Consider the following 19,293-nt stretch of genomic DNA (forward strand, 5'->3'; position numbering starts at 1 on the left):
TCAACCTCTCTCCCATGAGAGGCTTGAAAATGAGGCTCAAAATTGTGATTTTATTACATTTCCATCAGGAATATAAGTGGAAAGATATTATATTCTATCACAATCAACTAATCTGTAAACCTTACGATGGGTCATTTTCCATCATTCTTCTTCAAGTGTTTCTCTTGATATGGTCCACAAGTACAGGATCAAGAATACAAATATCCTTGTTCCAATAGCTATGGGCATACAAATAGATTTGTATTATTTCCTTGATAATGGTGACAAGCGTCAGCCAAGAGCTTTCCTTACGCTACCCCATGCTAGTCTTGGCAAAGAGTTCCTTCAGCAGGGCAGACCTTCTAGTCAACCTGCCATCTTGGTTGCTGGCCTCTTTTCTAGTAGCCAAGAGTGGCTGATGCCTTTGCCATTGTCCCATCCTTGGGGGGCCTATTGCCAAAAGTTCCCTTTTATTATTTGCTATGTGCTCTTCTTTTGGAAGGTTTCATGGTTTTTTTTAAAGTTGTTTTCTTGGTGGTATGCTTCACAACCATGAGTAGCCCCACAGCTAACCCTTCCTTGGCTGGTTGTGGGCTCCTTTTGGAGTTTTTTGGCAATGGTTCTTGACTATTGGTGTAAAATATTTTGATATTAATATATGATACTAGAAGATTTTACCCAAAAATTTGAGATCACAATGTTTTGGCTTAATGGAAGACAAGAAAAAACATACCAACTAATCTTCCTTTGAATTGCAACAAATACAGAAGCCAAGAGAGCCTTCTTTGCTATGTTGATTGATACTAACCAGTCAAATAGCTACTCTGCTACAACCACTTTGTAGTTAATTGCTTTGTGTTGTGATTTGGTACTGATTGTTTTTATTTGTCTATTGCTCTTGTAATGGAGTTGTTGTTTCTTGCTTAATTGATACTTGGTTCTTGCAAAGCTAAGCATTAGCTACAAGGTTACCACATAGTAAGTGCCAGAGATACAACTAACAAAGAAAGCTAACTTAGACTTTCCACTAACTGAGCAATGAGTTGATAGATAGGAAGGAACAAATAATTGGTTAATAGCAAGGGGAAATGTAAATATGAAAAGAGGACAAACTAATCGACTAAAAGGAACAATGGTAGCAAGATAAAAGATGGAGGTTGAAGGAGAGGATGTAGAAGTGGTAAGGAAGGAGGAGAGGAAAGAGAAACCAATGATCTGATGACGTAGGACTAGGTCATAGAGTAGATTCATCAAAGTTGCACCTTGTTTGTTTAGAACCATGGAATTCTTAAGTCAATAGGGAACATACTTTGTCATCAAAGATTACTGTGCGCATGATTCAGACTAGGGTGAGAGATACTGTGTTTTGAATGTTGAAAGTCAAGTGACATTTGAGAGTGGACAAGGTCAAGGTTGAGTGATGTAGGTGATGTGGTAGTGAAGAGATGAGCGATGATGTGGATGGAGGTGTCTTTGTGGGTATATGATGATGTACTTGTTTTATAAAAAGACAAGTCAATCAATAGTGGTCATCTCTTATCCAGTTCTGAAACTTTTTTACTTTGGGAACTGCTACTCTCCCACATCTACTATATGACTGGTGTTGAAAGTAATACATTTTTTTTTTTTCAGAAAAGTTGTAAAAATTTAAAATTAACAATAAAAGTAAAAGATGTAGAATGTAACAATGCCACATCATGTTTTATGATGAAAGTGCAATGTATATTCCCTGTGGATTGTTACAACCTTAACAAGTGGTATGTACAATGAAAGATCTTTAGGGATCAAAAGCTTTCCAACCCTACATTTTGAAATCATGAAGAATGGCTAGGCTTTCTTTGTCCCTCTGTGTAATCATAAGATTTTATATGCACACAAAATGCGCTAAGGCCAAAAACCCTATTTTGTCAGTCAGGCGTTGATTGATGTAAAATCTAACCTTTCTCCTGGGTAGAGCCTAACCATGCTGTTGGCAACACCGGCCAAGGGTGGTGTGCCCCTCAATCTAACCAAAATTTTGTAAGGTCCTTTTAAGGGGGCGTAGACCCCCCCCCACTTAATCTACCTTTTTTGTGAGAAAAAAAGAGATTATTTTGGAGGCTAATGAATTTCATTCTTTATGAGTTGATATTGCAATAAGGAATTACGTTAACATAATATCGTAAATGTGAGCATGTTATTAACGTTGCGTACTTATGTCGAACTCACGTTAATAACGTGTGCATTATCATAACCGGTCAAAGATTAACCGATAAACTGGCTATTTAATTATCCCACTGGGATATTCAAGTATCTTGTCGGGCAATTTTATTGTCGACGGGCCCCGCCAAGAGATGGCTAGATCTCGGCGGGCTTTCTTAATACATAATATAGTCCCTAGATTTGGAGAAGCATGTAGAGAGAGCTCCTTGGGCAGCACACCCTTGCTAAGGCTTGGTTGTTCACTATTCTTAGAACTAAGCTCTGAAATGATTTGTTGATTGGGCCATTTGTCCTACTCTTGGGCTGTGTTGGTCCTTGATACAGACATTTCTTTAGAGTATTAATGAGACCATGCTTGAACTACGCGGATTGGGATATTTGTGCTTTGTTGGGCAAGGGTAGTCCATGGTACGTATCATCGCAAGAACCTTCGACACTCCCTTGAATAGTCTCAACGTTGATTGCAAGTTGCGGGCAGTGACACTTGTTTTAGAAACTCTACATGTTCAGCAGGTTCGCTCTATACGAAAAACAATCTCAATCTCACCATAGGCATTGAATACTGGTACTAAATTACATTACAAACAATCTCAATCTGAGCATAGGCAGCATTATTAACTGGTATAGAGGAGGGCGTGAGTTGCGAGCTTCTCTAATAATCTGGACTGTTGACGTGGCCGATACGTGGCGGCAAGGGAGGCGTAGGAGGTATAGTAATAGTGGAAGAATCTGGGCCGTTAAAGCTAACATATGAACTTTGAAGGTTCTTCGTTCCCATTGAGTTTTTTGAACTGTTCGTAACTCCATCGCCATAGCCGTCAGCTGTTGAAAGTCCATCCCCATATCCATAGCCAGTTTTGAGCTCCCCTTCTTCATCCTCCCGATGGCCCTCTCCTCCCCACAGCGCGCCTACGTAACCTTCCTTGCTGGTTCCGGTGACTACTTCAAAGGCGTCTTGACCCTCTTTAAAAGCCTTCGTAAAGTTCACTCCGCTTATCCCCTCGTTGTCGGCGTCCTCGACGACGTCCCCCAGCACTTCAGACAGCTTCTCCACATGCAAGGGTGCCTTGTGAGAGAAGTCGAGCCCATCCGGCCCAAGGGACTCGATCCACATGCTTTGGCTTTAGCGTATTATATCGTCAATTACTCCAAGCTCGGAATCTGGCTCGTGAGTAGCTCAGTCCGACCACGATGTCTTCGGTAGCTTTGTGGCGTGAGCAAGAGTTATTAGCAATTTTTCGCAACACATAAAGACCGTCCTAGCCTTGGAGAAAATTAGACTATGGGCATGAACTAATCCCTGCTGAGTTCGTGATACAGTTCGAAGAATACGAAAAAATGGTGTACCTCGATGCCGACATCCTAGTGTTGTGCAACATCGACCACTTGTTTGATCTCCCAAATGGTCGCTTTTACGCTGTGATGGATTGCCTATGCGACCACAGATTTGGACAGTCCAAGAACGTGAAATGGTGCCAACAAAGCCCCAGCAGGAATCCGTGGCCTAATCACCTCGGCGAGCCACCGGCTAGGTATTTCAATGCAGGGATGTTCGTTCACGAACCCAGCAAGAAGACGTTCGATGATATGATGATTGCATTGAACAGTCAGCCACCTTCACCGTTTGCTGAACAGGTGAGCAATCCTTCACGAGATAAGAGGATAGACTTTATGGTACGTTCTGAAGAAACGTCTGCTTAATGTGTACAGGATTTCCTAAACAAATTCTTCCAGAAGCAGTATTCGCCTCTCCCGTTGATGTATAACTTGATGGTCGCAATGCTCTGGCGACATCCCGATAAAGTAGAATTGGGAAAAGCGCAAGCAATCCATTACTGTGCCGCGGTAAGTTTGCAGGAAAGGTCGTGTTCTCAACGAAGCCTCGTATTCTAAGTCTAAGATGTATTCAAACGGGGGTCATCTTTCTATGATACACTCAAATCAATAATCGGATTCTGCAGGGAACAAAGCCCTGGAGTTTCACGGGAAAGGAGCAGTTTACGGACAGGGAAGATATAAAGGTCCTGGTACAGAAATGGTGGGATGTCTTTAACGATAAGTCGCTTGACTACGCGACCTCGGGTGCTCTGTTCTCGGCGGCCACAAAAGAAAGGTGCACCCATTTCCCTTTGATCCAAATTCAACACTGCCGAGGCCGAGAGCCGCATACCACCTGCGGCTTGAATTAATGATATAGGAGAACGAACACTTGAAAGTTTGAAAAGTGTGTTGTGGTTCATTGCGGAGAGCAAGGGGGGGGGGGAGAGAGAGAGAGGCGCGCGCACATAATGTGAGAGCTGCAATGCGGATCGCTATCTAATTTCTACTTCGCTATGAGAATCCTTTCTATGCTCTATGGATTTTATTACATAGACATCTTGTGTGAGCTTGTGCAAAGCAATGGAGATCGCTGTCTCTCTCGTAGACTCTCCGTGAGAGCTCTCTTTATACTGTTTTGATTGTTACATGTACATTCCTCTCTGCCCATGCTTCCCTCAACTTTCATGGACAAGGTGTAGGACTTCGAATTTCTTCTCCTTTGCTAAGTATCAAGGTCACCTTGCTTGCATGAAAGCTATGGGACTTAGGAACTTCTTCCCTGTGTTATGATTCAATGTTAACTTGCTTGCCTACTAGTACTCTTTTAACACTAGTTTGGTAGCATAACAGGTGTCTTTTTCAGGTTTTGGAAAAAAAATCACAACTTGATGTAGATGAGCTTTTTGGTGATTTCCTCTCTTGAGCTTAAGGTAGACTCATAGGAATATTTTATAAAAATATAAGGAGCACAAAAAACTATTACATGTGATTACAAAATGCTCACAAATGTATGGTAACACAGTGTTTGATGCAAACATTACTCAAATTTGAAACTCTATTTAGCATGCTTAAAAATAAAAACGATTTCAATGAGCTATCATTTTTTACAGAGTGTTCATAAGTATCTAAAACACATTAGAGTGACAGAGTTATTAAAAATTCATTTTGGCAAGATTGATTTATCAATTAACAAGAGTGGCTAGCCTAGCGGGTTGCATTGTAAGTTGCATTTCATAAAGAAGCATCGTTATATATACTACACATAATAGCCACAATGTGTTATACCTTAACTATAACAATATTATATCACAAGTAAATTCACTAAATCACAGTAAAGACTAGATCTAAAAAGATTATGTGCTCATAATCTCAACTACCAAAACAGGTTCCATATTAAACCTCGCTTTTATAGTTTTGAATTATCTCGCATATAAGTGTTTTGCATATAAATTTTTTAATCGGTATCACTCATTCATGATTAGAGGAACCCTATAAGTATAATTTAAAGTCTTGAAGGCTCTTATGATACCATTTAACCCTTGTACCTTGAATTTAGCATGAATTACAGCATAATGAACAGTCGAAATACGGTTTGAATTTGGTATTCTACATGATATTAGGTCCCCGTAAAACTCCCACTACTCCATAATATCCTATTCAAGACATATACAAAGTATGGTTGAGTTTGGAACTTGCTATACGTGTCAAAGAGTTTGCAAAAGATCAAATTTTGCCTCGCTGTCAGCATTCTCTAAAATTGCGGTTGAGGCCATAACAAGTATGATCATCTAGCTCCAAAGCAATCTAAACATATGTGTTATAGTTATCGTTAGAGTCTAGAACTTATAAAATCTAAAAAAACTCATTCTAATGAAGAAGGATGGCCATTTTATCTAAAGCCTGAGAAAACAACTTGAGATTTTGGTGTTAGGCTGACCTTAAAACTTTCGGTACAACTCAAAGTAATAGGTGCAAGCTCCAATCCATAATAATTCCAAGTTTTTTCTAGCATATAAGCTATTTTGGTAGATAATAAAAACCCCAAAATAGCTTATGGATGCTTTTGAATAATTCTAGGAAGTTGCTAATTTAACAAAACATAAGTGTCCTAGGACATTTTTATGTCCTTCTAGAAAACTAGTGTTAAGGCTCACATTGGAACATCATTCATGGTCATTTCTTTTATATTATAATCCACAAAACCTCTCAGGTCTTGAGATTGACAATGGGTTAGCTACAGTTTTGTTTGTTAAAGCAGAAAGTTTTTGTCAGTGTTAAAAACACTTATGAATTTACAACATCAATGAACGAGCGAGGTTAAACAAATGCAAATAAAATCTCATGGATTTCCAATCTCTCTAGTACAAAATTTTTTCTTCAGACTAACGACAAAAAAAGACTGCACGGTCACTCATTTCAATACGAAATATATGCATGCTTTTCTCAAACAAAAGACAAGCTAGTGTTGTCACTTCAATACAACACTAGTGCTCTCTCTCAAACATAATGCCACTCCTTTATATGGAGGTCAGTATCCACGAAACGAAGTTGGGAGTGCTTTACATTGTATGAAATCAAAGATGTATGGTTATGAAGAGAGGGTGATAGTTTGCCTCAAGCATATGCTATCAACACCAATGCCAACCATGTGTGGAAATTACAAACTCATAATAGAATGTAGGAATGTAAGCATGAGAAGTAAGAAAAGGATTGACAATGAAGGTGAGACGAAGTGTGTCATGGTTTTCTTATTTGCAGGAGTTGGTGTTAAGGAGTGAGTTACAAGAAAGTCCCTCTATTAGAAACCTTAATGTGGATGGGGGGTTACTCTTATGCTTTTACATCTCAAAATGAGTAGCAAAAGCATAAAAAATTGAGGGTCGTGTGACTTCAAAGGATGACATTTTTAAATTAAGTCCAACACACACATTTATAAAGTGATGTCATAAAGAACATATGGAAAAAAATTTACAAATTTATATATGAGAGGGGTGTCTTTTAACCATACAATATTCATAAGATAAGGGGTTTTGGAAAGAGGCCTTGAACTCAAGCTGATATATATGGTTTACATAAATAGTCTCCACCTAGATAGAAGAAAGACCTACTTTTTATGATGTATGCATGGCTCTTGCACTCATTCTCAATCATCATGATTACTGAGAAACGAGGTCAATGTAAGGGGGAAATTGTGGCAAGAGAAGGAAAGAGAGGCAATTAAGAATCACAAATCATGAAGTCCCAATAGCCATTACTAGCATTATCTCCTTTTACAACGTGACTTTTTTTCGGCACATATTACTTACTTTTTTGGCCAAGGATCGTTTCATTGATATTATAGCCAAAAAGTGGTAATGTCCATATTTTTGTCGATATTATTGTTAACTACTAGATTAGTGCCGATATTTCAGTTGAAAAATCCTCTGGAAAAAACACAGCATGTCGAAAAAGCGTCGATAATCATCCTTGGTAAACCTTCCAAAATTCAAATCAAATTGAAATGTTTTCGCATTGCAACGTATATCAGAGCAATGTTGTTCTCCATTTATTAATCATTTGAAGCGTCATTGGAATCTTCATTGTGAGATTGATGCTCATCCTCTCGATCAAGTCTTGCACATCTTCAGTATGTAGATCAAGGTCTCCCAAATCAGTGTTGAGATATCGAGCTCCACTCGTGATATGCCAGGGTGACCGTTGTGCATTTATGTCACCGACTTGTTAGCTGCAGATGCGGTTGGTACACTGCCCACGAATAATAGCTGGATGACAGCTATCCTTATCTACTCTAGTTCGTGGCTCAGTTAGTATGCCACCTTAGTTAGTTGAGTTTGGTTTGAGACCCACATATAGGGTTCTTCTATTTCTTTGTACTAGAGTTCTTTTGGCTTTCACAACTAAGAAGAGGAAAACTGTTTTCAGCCTCCACCTGTGTGTGTATTCCCCCATTGTGTATGTGAGAAAGCCGCAAGTGAGACTCCTTCCCTCTCTCCCACTATCTTCACAATCAGTATCTGAGAAACCCTCTGAGGAGCTCAAACTATCTTCACTTGCCAAAACTCTAGTAGAAGGGGTACTGGTAGCGCTGGCTTCTAGCACATCTGTTCCTTGCTCATCTATTTCTTGCTCTTCCATTTCATTCTCTACTTCCACATCTTGAAATACATGTCGATTTCTAGGTGCAACTTGAATCACAAACCACCAGTGGTTGTCCACTCAATCGGGTTGAAAGACCACCAAAAACAAAAATCTATGATATGTTCATCAATCTTTGATGAGGTTGAATAGCAAATGATATCCATATAAGAAATGGTAACTTGCTCGCAATGCATGGGTAGCACAAATGTGTCAGTAAGATCATCCTAGATTTCTATTGAGTCAATGGCAAAAACTACACTTGAATCCTTCCTGACCGTAGCCTGAGCACCTCTGCAAATGTCTTTGAACCATTTCACATCAAACATAAATGTACTTGGAATTTCATAAAGTTCACTTGCAAAATATATCGTCTGGTTTCAACATAATGCATTTTGCCTACGATGAGATTTGTATCGCCCGCACTAGCTCTACTCTCATGAAAAATTATCCATGACTCCTTGATCAAATGTGTCGCGCCTTACAAATTCAATTTTCTCTACTCGGTAATGATTACCATACGCCCACATTGCATTGAACGAATGGTACTGCAAAGGTAATGGAATCTTGTTAGCAACTATATAAAAAGGTTGTAGACAAATGTAAATAAAAGAAAAAAGATTACATACCTTTAGATTAGAACCTCATGAAAATTCCTCCTCGATGTCTATCACAATCTCTTCTCTTCGACTAGCAACTTCAAGAGTGTCTTCCAACCAATCAATGGTGCATTTAGTTGGCGTATCTGATAACTCTGGGGGATACTTCTTACCTCTATTGGCCCTTCGCGAAGCTTTTCTATCCTGCTCTCTCTTAGCTCTTTCTTGTTCATACTGTTTGAGTTGTTTCTCCATTTCTCCACAATTGTAAAGATAAAAGGTGTTCACTTTTTGTTGCAAGGCAATAGTCGAATTCTTCTGCTTTCCCTTCCCTTATTCGATCTCTCCTACAACACGCGGGTTATCGCTATCATGCCAAAGTTGAGACATGTTTGGCATGAATTGTACATGAAACTTCATAATGTAAAGCATTGACTCTTGCACCAGGAAACCTTCTGCCATGCTTCCCTCTGGTCTTGTTTTTTGTCTTACATACCCTTTCAACACCTTCATAAACCATTCCAAGAAAAACATCCATCGCCTATGCAAAGTGTCTGCATATGCCACTTCATGTGCCAAGTGCACGAGCAAATGCAATTGGATGTCCATGATACTCGTAGGAAATGTTGTTTCAATCAAACATGCGGCTTTGATTGCGAGAAGTCTCATTTGCGTAATGTATGATTTCTTGATCTCTTTTGATGATATCCACCTGCATTTACATGTCGGTAAGCAATGGAACTTGCTTTTGCAATGAGCATACAAATTTGGCATGCATTTGTATAGCCTCTAACATACCTTACAAATACATTGAGCTTGTTTGACAACCTCTGATGCATCTTTAGTACTACATTTCCGCAAAGCAATTGGAAGTACATACTATAGAAACAATGCTATCCGCATGGTTTTCTCTTGCCCAGAAGTCTCTTTTGGTTTTCATCACTCTCAAGTCAACTCGTGCCTTTGGGGTGTCTCTATCCCCAATCATGTGTTTTCACAAACTTTGAGACACATTTTTGAATATATGCATTAGGTCCAACAGATATATGATGTTGTGTTGTCTCCAGTAAGGAAGAGTATTAAATATGGAGAGACATTGCATGCTAGGTGGAGGTGTTTGGATTTTTTGATCATGCCAAAGTAACTCCCAACAAATCCTCGAACTTCATGACTGGAGGAACAATAGCTAATTTTGGCCCCCCAAAAGATGGATCCATAGAATATGGATGGTCCATAGGAATAAATCACATGTGCTTTTCATTTATCACCTTGTTTAGATCTTTTGAGGGCCGAGTGCACAACTATCTCCACAATTTGGACACACAAAGTATCCATACACTTGGAGACCTATCAAAATGCGAGGACGAGCTACATCTTGTAGAAGTGAAACACCAACGAGACAGAGGATCGGCAAAAGTTACATCTTGCATTTGAATAGGCAGAAGAGAATTGAGAGGAATAGAAATTTGGTACCTAAGCAATCATGCAACCAAGGATAATCATGCATGGTCCACAGTACAATGCCTTCACTTGAAAATGATGTTGACCCAAAGGCTCTGAAATGTCATAAACTTGCATGCCATTCCATAATATTTGCAACTCATCCACCAAAGTGGCTCAGATCCATGTTTTTCACCTTGTGCTTGCTCGACACAATGAGTGCCAACATCAAATGCCCCTTCTTTATGGTCATCCAAGGAAAAATATTGTATATTGTGACTACTATTGGCCCATGGACCACGATGTGGATTGATGTCCAAAGGGATTAACTCCGTCCATAGCCAAACCAAGATGCAAATGATGAGGCCTTGTTGATGAGGCTCAAGCCCAAAATCTAGCAACCTCTTCTCTACATGTCTCCAAGCCTTTCCATCCATAAGGACCCTCAATATTCCATCCGTCAAGCGGTTTTGAGAATGCCAATCCTTAAGTCTAGCTAACAATCAACAACAAAACAAATGTGCGATGTGTGTTAGGATTGGCATGTGTCACAGTGCCCTTCCCAAAATCTTGTCTCCTTGTGTGTCTTGTCGATATCGAGATGCACCACATTGTGGACAGCTTATGCAGTGTTTGTATGTTCCTTTGTAAAGGATGCAATCATTGGGCATGCATGGATTGGCTTCTAATCCATTCCTAATGCCAACATCTTCTTTGCATCCTTCCTTGAGTCAGGCATTGTATTTCCTTTTGGAATTAGTGTTTGGAGTAATTTGGTACATTGACCCATTCAATGAATGTGAAACAACAATTTGGAAGTCATGCATGAAACTATAGTTTAGACGACATCAATACTAATACCGAAGGAGGGACGTAACGGTAGCATCTAACCATCCAAAAGTTGATTGTAATTCAAGATCAAAAGAATGGAAGCAAGACAAGAATGGATTGCCCCTTCGTACAACATGGTGCTTTCTTCACATTGCAAGCTCTCCTCTTCAGAGCTCATGTTATCCTCCCTATTCACTTCCACATCTTCATCTCTTTCATTGTGTGGTGAAGGAGCATCAAAGTAAGTGTTTATCATGTCCTGCATTATTTCATCCTCAATGAGGGCATGTTCCTCTTCACTACTTCTATTATGTTGCTCTTCCAACTCTCCATCTTCCCTTTGAGTGTTTCGATATCCTTGGGTCAACATCGACTCGTGAGGATGATTATGCAATGCGTGTGCTCTCAAACTTCCCGAAACAATTTGATCTCCCTACATGAAAAATTTCATCGTCTCACATAAGTCACATACAAGCAAGGAAAGTTATTACATGAAATGAATTGGGATACATGGGTAAAAACAGGGAACCATTCGTTCTTGACCATGCAAATGGGATCCGATTGGCCACAATACTTTGCACTCACCTAAATCTAGGTGATTTCAAGTCCCTTACAAACTATCATGGCCATCAGGTCTCTGCATGACTAGAATACCATCGGTGCATTATTTTGAACTAGAAGAGCGGATACATGGGCATAAAAATGGAAATGTTCGTTCTTGACCATGCAAATGGGATTATATGGACATGATATTTTTCACCAACCTCAATATAGGTAATATAACTGCCTTGCAAATTATGGTGGTGATTGGGTCCCATTTGTATGACTAGAACACCACCGAGGCAGTATTTCAAACCAAAAGAGGGGATGCATGGGCAAAAACATAGAAATGTTTGTTCTTGATCATGAAAATGGGATATGATGGCCATAATACTTTGCATGGGACTAAATCTAGGTGATTTTAAGTCCCTTGAAAAGTATAATGGCCATTTAGTCCCATTTGAATGACTAGAATACCACCAGTACATTATTTTGAACTAGAAGAGGGGATGCATGGGTAAAAACATTGAAACATTCATTCTTGACCATGCAAATGGGGTTTGATGGACATCATACTTTTCAAGTACTAAAAATGAAGGATTTTAAGTCCCTTTCAGAGTTTCTTGGCCATCAAATCCCATTTGAATGACTAGAATACCATTGAGGCATTATTTTGAGCCAAAGGTATGCATGGACAAAAACATAAAAATATTCATTCTTGACCATGGAAATGGCATCCGATGGCCAAGATACTTTTCATGGGTCTTAATATAGGTGATTTTATGTCCCTTTCAAACTATCATGCCCATTGGGTCTTATTTTTATGACTAGAATGCCACCGAGGCATTATTTTCAACCAAAAGAGGGGATGCATGGGCAAGAACCTGGAAATGTTAGTTTTTGACCATGGAAGTGGGATCCGATGGCCATGATACTTTGAATGGACCTCAATATAGGTGATGTTAAGCCCCTTGCAATGTATCACGGCCATTGATTCCTATTTTCATGACTAGAGTACCATCGAGGCATTATTTTGAACTAGAAGAGGGGATGCATGGGCAAAAACCTGGAAATGTTTGTTCTTGACCATGCAAATGGGATCCAATGGCCATGATCTTTGCATGGGCCTTGATATAGGTGGCCATAATACTTTTCATGGGCCTCAAGAATCATGGCCGTTGGGTCCCATATGCATGACTAGAATACCATTGGTGCATTGTTTTGAATCAAAAGGCGGGTGCATGGGCAAAAAAATAAAGATGTTCGTCCTTGACCATGAAAATGGGATCTTATGGCCATGATATTTTATAGGAGCCTCAATATAGGTGATTTTAAGTTCCTTGCAAAGTATCGTTTCCATCGGGTCCCATTTGGATGACCAGAGTACCACCGGTGCATTATTATGAATTAGAGGAGAAGATACATGGGCAAAAACATGAAAATGATCGGTTTTAACCATAAAAATGTGATACGATCGCAATGATACCTTGCATGGGATGCATTCTAGGTGAGATTCCATTCCTATAAAATTAATATGCCCATAGGGTCCCATTTGTATGACTAGAATACCACCAAGGCATTATTTTGAACCAGAAGAGGGGATGCATGTGCAAAAACATGAAAATGCTCATTCTTGACCATGCAAATGGGATCTGATGGCCATCATCATTTTCACAAGCCTCAATCTGGGTGATTTTAAGTCCCTTACAAATTGTTTTTGGCCATCGTGTCCCATTCATATGACTTCATTACCACTGAGGCATTATTATAAACCAGAAGAGGGGTTGCATGGGAAAAAAACATAGAAACATTCATTCTTGACCATGCAAATGCGATCTAATGGCCATCAAACTTTGCACGGGCCTCACCATAGACCTTAATATCTGTGATTTTAAGTCCCTCAAAAATTTTGGTGGCCATTGAGTCCCATTTTCATGACTAGAATACCACCGATGTAGTATTTTGACCTAGAAGAGGGGATGCATTGGCAAAAACATGGAAATGTTTGTTCTTGACCATGCAAATGGGATCCGATGGGCATGATACTTTTCAAAAGCCTGAAAATAGGTGAGCTTAACACCTTGCAAAGTATTGTGGCCATCAAATCCCATTCGTATGACTAGAATACCACCGAGGCATTATTATAAACCAATAGAGAGGATGCATGGACAAAAACATAGAAATGTTTGTTCTTGACCATGTAAATGGTTTTTGATGGCAATGATACTTTGCATGGGTCTCAATATAAGTTATTTTAAGTCCCTTTCAGAGTATCATTTCCATCGAGTCCCATTCGCATGACTAGAGTACCACCGGTGCATTATTTTGAACTAGAACAGAGGATGCATGGACAGAAACACGAAAGTGTTCGTTCTTGACCATGCAAATGGGATCTGATGCCCATGAAATTTTTCACAAGCCTCAATATATGTGATATTAACTCCCCTACAAAGTATCATGGCCATAGGGTCCCCTTTGTATGACTAGAATACTACTGAGGCATTATTTTCAACCAGTAGAGGGGATGCATGCGTAAAAGCATGGAAATGTTCATTCTTGACTATGAAAATGGGATCCGATGGCCATCACACTTTGCACAGGACTCCATATAGGTGATTTTAATTCCCTTGAAAAGTATCATGAACATCGAGTCCCACAAGAGGGGATGCATTGGAAAAAACATGGAAATGTTCATTCTTGACCATGCAAATCGAATTCAATGGACATGATACTTTGCACGGTCCTCAATCTAGGTGCTTTTAAGTCACTTGTAAAGTATTGTGGTCATTGAGTCCCATTTGAATGACTAAAATACCACCAAAGCATTATTTTGAACTAGAAGAGGGGATGCATGGGCAAAAACATGGAAATGCTCATTCTTAACCATTTAAATGGGATCCGATGGCCATGATACGTTGTATCGGCCTCTATCTAGGTGAGTTAAAGTCCCTTACAAGGCATCATGGCTATCGATCCCATTTGTATGACTAAAATACTACCGGTTCATTATTTTGAACTAGAAGAGCAGATGCATGGGCAAAAACATGGAAATGTTCGTTCTTGACGATGCAAATGGGATCTGATGTGCATTTAGATACTTTGCATGGTCCTCAATCTAAGTAATTTTAAGTTGTTTGCAATGTCTCTTGGCCATCGGCTCCCATTTGAATGACTATAATACCACCGAGGCAATATTTTGAACTAGAAGAGGGGATGCATGGGTAAAAACATGGAATTTGTTCATTCTCAACCATGAAAATGGTATTCTATGGCCACGATACTTTGTATAGATCTCAATCTAGGTGAGTTTAAGTCCCTTGCAAAGTATGGTGGCTATCTAGTCCCATTTGTATTACTAGAATACTAGCGAGGCGTTATTTTGAATGAGAAGAGGGGATGCATTGGCAAAAACATGGAAATATTTGTTCCTCACCAAGCAAATGGGATCTGATGGCCATGATTCTTTGCATGGGCCTCAATCTAGGTGATTTTAAGTCCCTTTCAAATAATCATGACCATCAGATCCCATTTTCATGACTAGAATACCACCGGTGCATTATTTTGAACTAGAAGAGGGGATGCATTTAAGTCCTTTGCAAAGTATCGTGGCCATCAATTCCTATTTGCATGACTAGAATACCATCTGTGCATTATTTCTTGACCATGCAAATGGGATCCGATGGACATGATACTTTGCACGGGCCCACTTGCATGGTCAAGAAACATTATTTTAAACCAGAAGAGGGGATGCATGGGCAAAAACATGGAAGTGTTCATTCTTGACCATGCAAATGGGACTAGATGGCCATGATACTTTGCACAAACCTCAATCTACGTGAGTCTAAGTCCCTTTCAAAGCATCCTAGCCATTGGGTCCCATTTGCATGACTAGAATACCACTGTGCATAATTTAGAACCAGAAGAGCGGATGCATGAGAAAAAACATGGAAATGTTTGTTCTTGACTATGAAAATGGGATTCAATGGCCATGATACTATCGTGTCTCTTTCATTTTTCTCTCCCATCCTTCACTGATCCTCTCTAGCTTGTTAGGATCTCCACATCTTGGAAGCACTTCTCCACAACCAAGGACGACCACCACACCTTGCAAGCATCCATTTTCACCAAGTATCTTGATTTTCTTTGGTTTTCTTGAGTTTTTCTTTCCTTCCCTTTCCTGTTTTTCCCTTTCCTTCACTTTCCCTTTGCATCCCTTTCCTTCCCTTTTCCCCTCTCCCTTCCCTTCCCTTTCCATTTCCCCTACCCCTTTCCCTTTCCATCCCTTTGCCTTTACCTTTCCTTTCACTTTCCCTTTCCATTCCCTTTCCCTTTCTGTTTAAATCCTTTCCTTCCTTTTCCCTTTCTCTTTCCTTCCCCTTTCCTTCCCCTTCTCCATCCCTTCCCTTCTCTCCTCTTTTCTCCTATTTTTCCCTTTTCTCATTTTCTCTCTTCCTCCCTCTTCCTTTCACCCATCTCTTTTCTCTTTCTTCTCTTTTCTCTTTTGTCCCTTCCCTCTCTTTCCCTTTTACCTTTTCTCTTTTCTCCTTTTCCTCCCTTTCTCTCGACATTTATGTATGTTTAATTAATTAGATTTATAATGAGTGTTAGGCTTTATGAATGTATGCTTTTTTAAAATAGGCTTTAAACATATGCTTTCCCTTTCTTTCAAAACATATGTGTGTTTCATAAGTTGAATTTGCAAGGCAATTTGGTTTGAAGTACATGCATATGCTTTAAAGATTTAATCTTTAAGGACATGCTTCAAAGATTTATGCATAAAACTTTAAGATAAGATATGGTGGATACAAAGGTGTTGTGGTTGTTTATCCAACATCATGCCATAGGCTTTCTTTGAGGCCAAGCATGAAAACATTTTCATCATTACTTGTTTCTCTTGATATTTTTAATTGGACTCGCTTTCTACCTTGCCATCTTAATTGACAAATGATAACCTTTTTTTCAACCTTGGGAATAGAATATTCATATCCCATTTCATCTGCTAAGGGCTCAAGCACCAACCATTCCACCAATACAGTGCATGCAAGGAGAGAAATTCCAAAGAATCTCTCAATTCAGATAGCAACGTAGGAAGCGAGCCCATTCAAGAATATCAAGAGAAACAAGTGATGATGAAATCTCTTTCATGCTTGGCCTTTGTTTTCTTCTGCTTTCTCCCTTTCTATTTTCTTTTGTTTTCTCCTTAAAGCTTTATGCCTGATTTGAAGCATATGCTTCAAAGCTTTATCCATATGCTTTAAAGCTTTAAGCTTTAAGCATATGCATGTCTAATTAGACTGCATTCTAAATTTTGAATAAAATCTTTTTAAAAGTTTAAATAAACCCTCCATTTCATTTCATGAAGGATGCTGACCAGAGGATCAAGTGGTAAGAAGACACCCTCCTCTACTAGTACTACCTCGAATAGTAGCCCAAAGAAGGCTTGCAAATTACTCGCGAAGCTAGATCCCAATACTATCAAAAGACTCTTGCACAAGTGGGACTAGGAGAGAGAGCGAGTGTCAGGTTAGTCAACCTTCATAGAGATCTCCCAAGGCATTGTCAAAGGTGGACCTATGGACAGAGATAGCCATCATCAACATAGACGATCGGGCTTTGGTATAGGCAATGCTATTGGGGGGAGTCAAGTCGACTCCCAAACCTTCCCCCCCCCTAATGAGGTTAATAGGGAATGATGAAATAATAATGGATTCCAGAGGTACCCAGGTTATAAACTGAATGCATGGGCTTGTATCCTCTGAATTCAAGAGTGTGCTGATGGATTTTGGAAATCATCCACAAAATCAAAAGGATTATATCCTTAATACATTAAAGGGAAAGTTCCCTATGCCATCTAAGGACCTTGAGTTCTCGACAACCATTGGATGCTACATAAAATGGCCCAAGTGCTAAAGTTGCAAAAAGATCATATCTGTATGAAGGCTAAGGTTAAGGAATCCAAGCCTACTTGGGTCCATGCAAAAGATTCGAAACTTGCTAAAAAGAAGTTAAATGACCCACAAACATATGCTCAACAAAAGAAGGCGGCGGTAGCAAGGAAGACTAAAGTGGGCCGATCCTGCTGGCGCTCTAGCGAGAGGGCCACCTTTCTAAAACTTTTTTGTAAGTACCTCTTCTTTCAATCATTTATTGTATAATAATTGGGAGAATGACAATCACTTAAACTAACGTGTATTCTAATGATGTTATTTTATGAAAATGGGCCGAGAATGTATGGATGAGGAGTACAAGTATGCATAACAATAACACGGAAGCTCTGATGAACCTATTCACAGAGAGAGAAGAATTTGTACCATTCCTCAATGTAAGCCCTTATTACATTTATTTTTTAAGAAATGCTCTCAAAGATATATATACTAACCATGAAAATCATGTGCTGACTGGTTGAACAGGATGATGGAGATGAATACTTGAAAGATGCTCACCATGAAGATGTTGCAACACATGGAGAGGGCACAAGTGGACGTGATGATAGTGAAGAGGGCACCAATGGGAGTGGAGAGGATAGGGACAAGGATGAGGATGGGAGCAACCGAGGACCAGCAGTACTACATTCTACCCATCTGCCTGTTAATGATGGAGATACAGAGACAATGCAGACTTGTATATATTGTCAATATTTTACCTGATACAATGTAATACGATAATTTACTAATGAATAATTCTAAACAATACAATACAATGGCCACTATAGTGTAATACATACCTTTATATAAGGGCAAATTAGGGCTTTTTGGCCAAGCCCTAATCTACCCTAGAAAATCTTTATCACAAAAAAAAACTGTCAATAGGGCTTCAAGATTTTTTACCATCGTCGATATTAGCATCGGCATTGTTGTCAAAAACTGTGTTTCAAAGTCCATATTACCGTCGTCAAAAAAAGAATCGAAAGAGACCTACACAAAACTCAGAAACCGTCAATATTCCCATTGCTATGAGTATCAAAACTATATATCAATGGCAATTTTGACTCATATAACAATGTTAATATCGGTGCTTCCTTATTCATGCTAAAATCGGTGTTTTTTTAATACGTATATCGAAGTTTTTTTTTTAAGTGTATTTTCCATCGAAAAAAGCATTGAAAATGAGCTAAATTGGTGTAGTGAGCTTTGAGATTGAATGTTGCTACCTATGCTCTGGGATGTTTTGTAGGCTAGCTAGATTAGGCTCGATGTTGATTGTAATTTTTTTAGAACACTTAGTATAGTTAGTACTCTTGTGATACCTAGGACACCTTGGGTTTTATTTTCACATTAGGTGGCTATACTTTCATTTCTATTTGATCACTGATGCTCACATAATTTGTAGCATGTGCTTCCAATGCCCAACAATGTTATCAAAACTCCTAGGTTTTGCAATCCTAGGCTCTCGTATGTCTTGTAGGATAGCTAGATTAGGCCAGATGCTGATTGTAGTCCTTCTAGGACACTTAGTATAGTTAGTACTCTTGTGGCATCTAGGACACCTTATGTTATCATGACTGACATCAAGTGGACGTACTTTAATTTCTATTCAATCACTCATGCTCACATAGTTTGAGCATGTTCTTCTAATTACCATTAATGGTATCAAAGCTCCTAGGTTTTGCATTGATTCTATCTCATCCCCCATGTGCAGTTTCTTTCTTGAAAACTTGTTGCATCTTTGAGGACACTCACCCTCCTCCTATTGTACCTTTTCATGCTACTATTCAACACATAATTTTGTTGTGAACTGTGGCCAATTC

At 39.3% G+C, this 19,293-nt stretch overlaps 1 protein-coding gene across 1 annotated transcript; it reads left to right on the forward strand.

Moving 5' to 3' along the window:
• Positions 1-3,064: 3,064 nt before the first annotated feature.
• LOC147881154 (galactinol synthase 1-like) lies at positions 3,065-4,370 on the forward strand. The gene is made up of 4 exons (XM_087402338.1): positions 3,065-3,349; positions 3,502-3,816; positions 3,892-4,026; positions 4,143-4,370. Exons 1-4 carry the CDS (start codon positions 3,065-3,067, stop codon positions 4,368-4,370), a joined length of 963 nt encoding a protein of 320 aa, XP_087258464.1.
• Positions 4,371-19,293: the final 14,923 nt, after the last annotated feature.

This window comes from Dipteris shenzhenensis, chromosome 31 (genome assembly GCF_047967505.1).
Source record: "Dipteris shenzhenensis isolate YYH24624 ecotype China chromosome 31, Dip_SZ_1.0, whole genome shotgun sequence".
In the NCBI taxonomy this organism is placed as follows: Eukaryota; Viridiplantae; Streptophyta; class Polypodiopsida; order Gleicheniales; family Dipteridaceae; genus Dipteris; species Dipteris shenzhenensis.